At 31.4% G+C, this 4,962-nt stretch overlaps 1 protein-coding gene across 1 annotated transcript; it reads right to left on the bottom strand.

The window, feature by feature from the left end:
* Positions 1-1,056: 1,056 nt before the first annotated feature.
* LOC139502338 (toll-like receptor 4) lies at positions 1,057-4,064 on the bottom strand. Its single transcript, XM_071291786.1, has one exon. The coding sequence runs from the start codon at positions 3,994-3,996 to the stop codon at positions 1,537-1,539; it is 2,460 nt and encodes an 819-aa protein (XP_071147887.1). The 5' UTR covers positions 3,997-4,064; the 3' UTR covers positions 1,057-1,536.
* Between the last annotated feature and the right edge of the window lie 898 nt (positions 4,065-4,962).

Raw genomic sequence — 4,962 nt, 5'->3', positions numbered from 1 at the left:
GACCTAGTTAGTTCATGACTGCATATGACATGCATGTGTTCGGTCAGGTGAAACAATTTATGCATCAAATGAAATTCGCTATTCTACTCTTTTATCATGTTTATATATAATTTATCATATCTACTATAGCTACACTGAATTAATATTGTTATTAATTTACACAATACAATGCTTGGATACTGCATTCATGTACCACGTGCACTTTCGATCTTTTCTCTTGATCTTTGGTTTGATCGCAAAAAATACCATTTAATGAAAAAAAATATGTTGTTTATATATTGTGTGAAAAAAAAACAACGGTCTTACCTAATCATTTAAGACTCCTTTTCATAATTACACGGAGTAAACTAACAAAAAAAATCGAAATTCTACTGTCGGCTGAAAAGTCATGCTGTTAGTATCAAGAATCATCATCAATTTTACGGTGCAGTGAAGCTTTAATAAATAAATCATACACAGTTTAGGTTAAGAAACGTACCGTATTCCGGTATGAAATTATACTCTGTAGTTCTGCTATTATGTATGTAATAAATACAACTAACTTATAGATATACTTATTGAATATGTTTCCCTAAATATTCAATGACTAATTTAATGGATAATTAATTGCAGCTGTAGATTGAGTAAATTGTTAACAGCAAAAGAGAAATAAAACTTTGATTAATTTAAAAAAAAAAATGGGTTTCGGCCGAAGCACTTTTCTGAAGTTACCTGCACCATAAAAACCAAATTCAAAAAAGAAAGACATAAGATTAGAGCAATGAAATGGTCTTCTTTTATATTGGACAAATAGTAAGTATTTTCAAAGATGTGGTCATTTTTATAAATTTCCTGTTTACAAAACTTTGAATGTTTCGTTAAACTAAGGATTTTCTCTTCCCAGGCATAGATAACGTTAGCCGTATTTGCACAACCTTTTGGAATTTTGGATCCTCAGAGCTCTTTAACTTTGTACTTGTTTGGCTTTATAAATATTTTGATATGTGCATCACTGATGAGTCTTATGTAGACGAAACGCGCGTCTGGCGTAATACATTATAATCCTGGTACCTTTGATAACTATTTAATCAATTATGACTTTCGCGTTAATTTGAATAAACAGGTTACATAATCTCGAAAATTTGATCATAAACTCTTGTGAGATGTCACCTCATAGAATGTCAAACTCATGTATTTGACCTAAAACGCCATTTCAATTTTATAGTTTTTTTTCATAATAAAACATGTATAGATTAGCGTTTACCGATAATGATATTTAACTTTTACAGTTATATGATCGTCTGTAATAAGATTTTTAAATACATTTTAAGGAATATTGTTGTTCATACCTGCAAGCACATCAAGTCGTAGTTTAATATTATTGGTTTCTTTTATTCCTTTTGTTAATATAGTTGTCATCATATCTATAGTACCACCGTGCAGGTTTTTAATGTTTACTTTATTTTTATACGTTTCAGACTGACAATGCATTTGTTCAATGAAACAACAATTGTTGAATAGCATCAATTGAAAAAGCCATTACGACACTGTCCTTCATTAACGTTTCATTGCTTGATCTAAACATTTCCAGAAAATGTTATTTTCATTTAATATGTCAGTTTTGCGAATAAGATCGTTGGCGTCCAATGCCATCATTTGAAGAACACATTGCGGTATTTCTGTTTTGGTTATATTTTCCAGATTTATAACAATAATTCTTGCTTGTAATCCCAGGAAATGTTCAATCCCAACAGTAGCCTCATAGTATGCCCAATCATTGTTCACAAACTCTTTTGAAATCACTAAGATTATCTTTTTGCATTTTGAAATTGAATTGTTTAAAGAAAAAAGTCTATGTTCTCCAGCAAGGACATCTCCTCTATCTAGCAAAAGAAGTTTATAATTCCGTCTCTCTTCGAGAAATATGCGCAAAGGTCCATACACCCATTCATAGTCGCCATCGCAATAAGCTACATAGGCATCATATTCAAGTGATTCTTCTTTTGACTTCCGGAAAAGTGGATTGGCCATTCCGATGAATAAACAAAAGTATTGTAGGTGCAATTTGTAACGATATCCAACTAGAATGAATAAAAGAAGCATACCAAATAAAGTTGCAGAAAAAATTAACCATACTGTAGTAATGCATCGTATTCTCATAATTCGCAAGTGATTGTAGACGACATTTGTTGTTGTAATATTTCCATCGTTTTCGACACACGAATAACTACCATTGCTGTCAAGTTTCACTTTTGTAGTAAATAACCATTCTACAAAATCTAACGAAGCACAAGTACAAACAAGAGAATTGCCATCTAATAAGACTGTCATTGTTCTATTTGATTTTCTGAATAGCACTTCAATGGCGTCAGTTTCTTTTGTTGTCAAGTAGGCTATCTTATTACTTTTGATGTTAAGGAAACTTAGACGGTTGAATTCTTCTAAATTTAAGGGAACACTTGTGAATAAATTTCCTTCAAGAATCAAAGATTGCATACTGTCTAATTGACTTTTAAATGTTAAAATTCTGAATCGGTCTTCAAATGCATTTCTTGAAAAGTCTATATACTGCAAACGTTCGAGTCCAGAGAGGAATTGACTATGGTGATCATATTTAAGGCCAATACTTAGTGAAGAACCTTGCATTATCAACTGTTCCAAATTGACTGCAGATTGCAGAAAGTATGGATTTAAAAGACCACATTTGAAATGCGATACATTAAGTATCAGCACGTTCTGAAGTCCCCTCACTGTGTAATTGCAGTCTGCAAGTGATGAGTATGAAAGGTCAACGATTTCCAATCGTTTTATACCCTTGAAAGTTATACTGTTTATCGGATCATTTCGTCCGATTATAAATGATGCATTTAGAAATTCGAGTGAAGAAGGTAGTCTTATAGACCAATCTGATCGAGTATCGAATATAGCTCTGTGATCCAGGATTCCTGTGCCATTACTGTTTTGTTCGCGAATGTTTTCAATAGATCGACTTGTTATCGAAGAAATGTCTATTCTTTTAATATTAATAAAGAAATTAAAATATAAGACAATAAGATCCTGGTGATAGTCAAAGTCATTGTTATTTAAGTTTAAAGTCTCAAGACAATGTTTGTATTTCATTTTCTGAAAGGCGACAGCATCTATCCTTCTTATACCATTCCAACCTAAGGATAGTCTTTTTAAGCAAATGTTACCGATATATGCAAATAGATCAGCCGAAATTACATATTCACCATAATTTTTAAAATTATTTCTTAAATCCAATTCTTCCATTGGTCGATTTTCAAACACGTGCAAAGCTGGTAATGTTTTTGATAATTTCAGAAAATTTTGATTTGGAATAATAAGACTAGAAAGTAATTCTAACGGTGCAAAAGCATCGATTTCTATTTCTCGTAAATGACTATTAATATTTAAATGCTTTAATGGCGTCCTTTTAAATGAATGAAATGTAAAGTTATAAATAACATCACTCTGATAATCAACTGCGAAGAAATCTAGACTTTTCATGGCAAAAAATATTTCAGAAAATGTTCCATTCGATGGGCCATCATCACAAAACAGTGTTGTAATTCTGATAAAATCAGACCACGATTCTCTTTGATACGTTGACAGTAGAGTATACGATATGGAAAGAACTCGTAGCTCAGTTAATGGTGCAAATACATTACTTTGAAATGTGTTCAGTGGATTATTGAAAAATTTCAGTTCTTTCAATTGGGTCAAATAATCGAAAGCTGATTGGTCGATTGACGTTATATTACAGTTACTTATATCCAGATAACTGAGTTGTTTATATCTAGAAAATGTTTCCTTACCTAAAAGGCCAAGGTCATTGTTAGCCAGATATAACCCTGATGTATTTTGTGGACATTCTGTAGGCATGAATGTGAAATTCCGCGAACTACAGTCACATCTTATTTCCTTTATACTTATTGAAATCTCACAATATCCGGAATAAACCAATGAAAAAGTACAATTTACACAAAGAAAGAATACACATTGAGTTGTAAACATTGTGCTAAAACTATTATGCAAATCTTTACAATTTTAATCTGATTTCTGAATGTATCATTACGAAATGATATCTTTTGATCGGTTCACCATACCCAATAAAGTCAGTCAGGCATTACGTTAACATTTAAATATATAACTGTAAAACACATCCCTTAAGTTCATTGTGATAACTATATTTTGTTACCAATGTAAAACTATTTAACAAAAGGTTTACAATCAAAACAGGAAGTTTCATGCTGCTGTGTCCAATGTAAATCCCCATTACATATAAAAATACATCCCTATACTATCATCAATTGATTTATTAATATCTAATACATCATGAAATAGATAATAAAAAATCACTCACACAACTCAACAATATGGAAGTCCAAATCAAAATGTCAACTTTTTCAACTTTTAGACTAATCATCGAACTACGACGGGAGCACCTAAGATCCATCCCGATGTTTGTGAGAGCGTAGTTGTGAGTTTTTTTTTTTGTTATTTTTTACATGAAATGTGTCTTTTTTTCATGTTATTTTGGAATTATGAAATTTTAGTAATTTTTGCCTCTCTGTTACAGACAGAGATATATAACCAGCATCTATATCAGTCTGATCTATAATAATAGTTGTCAAATAGAACACGGTCAAAAGCCCCGCTCATCTTTTCATTATCAAATGTTTTTAAACTATGTCTTTGTGTTTCTTTGATATCGTTCAAAATTTGGCAATACACATGAGTACATTGCATGTATGTTTCAATATAATACATTATTTTGATTTGCTAAGAGTCATTCGAAAATTAACCTTCATTTCAAAATTAAATCTTATATCCATGAGGACACGAGCAGGTAAATAAAGATGATGTACTACAAGAAGCGCTTCCTTCTTAAATATAGGGATGATTGTTAAGAAATTTGCTACTAAAATGTGAGCAATACCTGGCTCCCGTTGTGCTGTTTTACGTCAGGACAAATTAGGT

Source organism: Mytilus edulis, chromosome 13, assembly GCF_963676685.1.
Source record: "Mytilus edulis chromosome 13, xbMytEdul2.2, whole genome shotgun sequence".
NCBI classification, from domain to species: Eukaryota; Metazoa; Mollusca; class Bivalvia; order Mytilida; family Mytilidae; genus Mytilus; species Mytilus edulis.
This window is presented reverse-complemented; position numbering and strand designations above follow the sequence as displayed.

Excerpts from the sequence above, each read along its gene's own strand:
- LOC139502338 (XM_071291786.1), bottom strand. The coding sequence starts at position 3,996 with ATGTTTACAACTCAATGTGTATTCTTTCTTTGTGTAAATTGTACTTTT.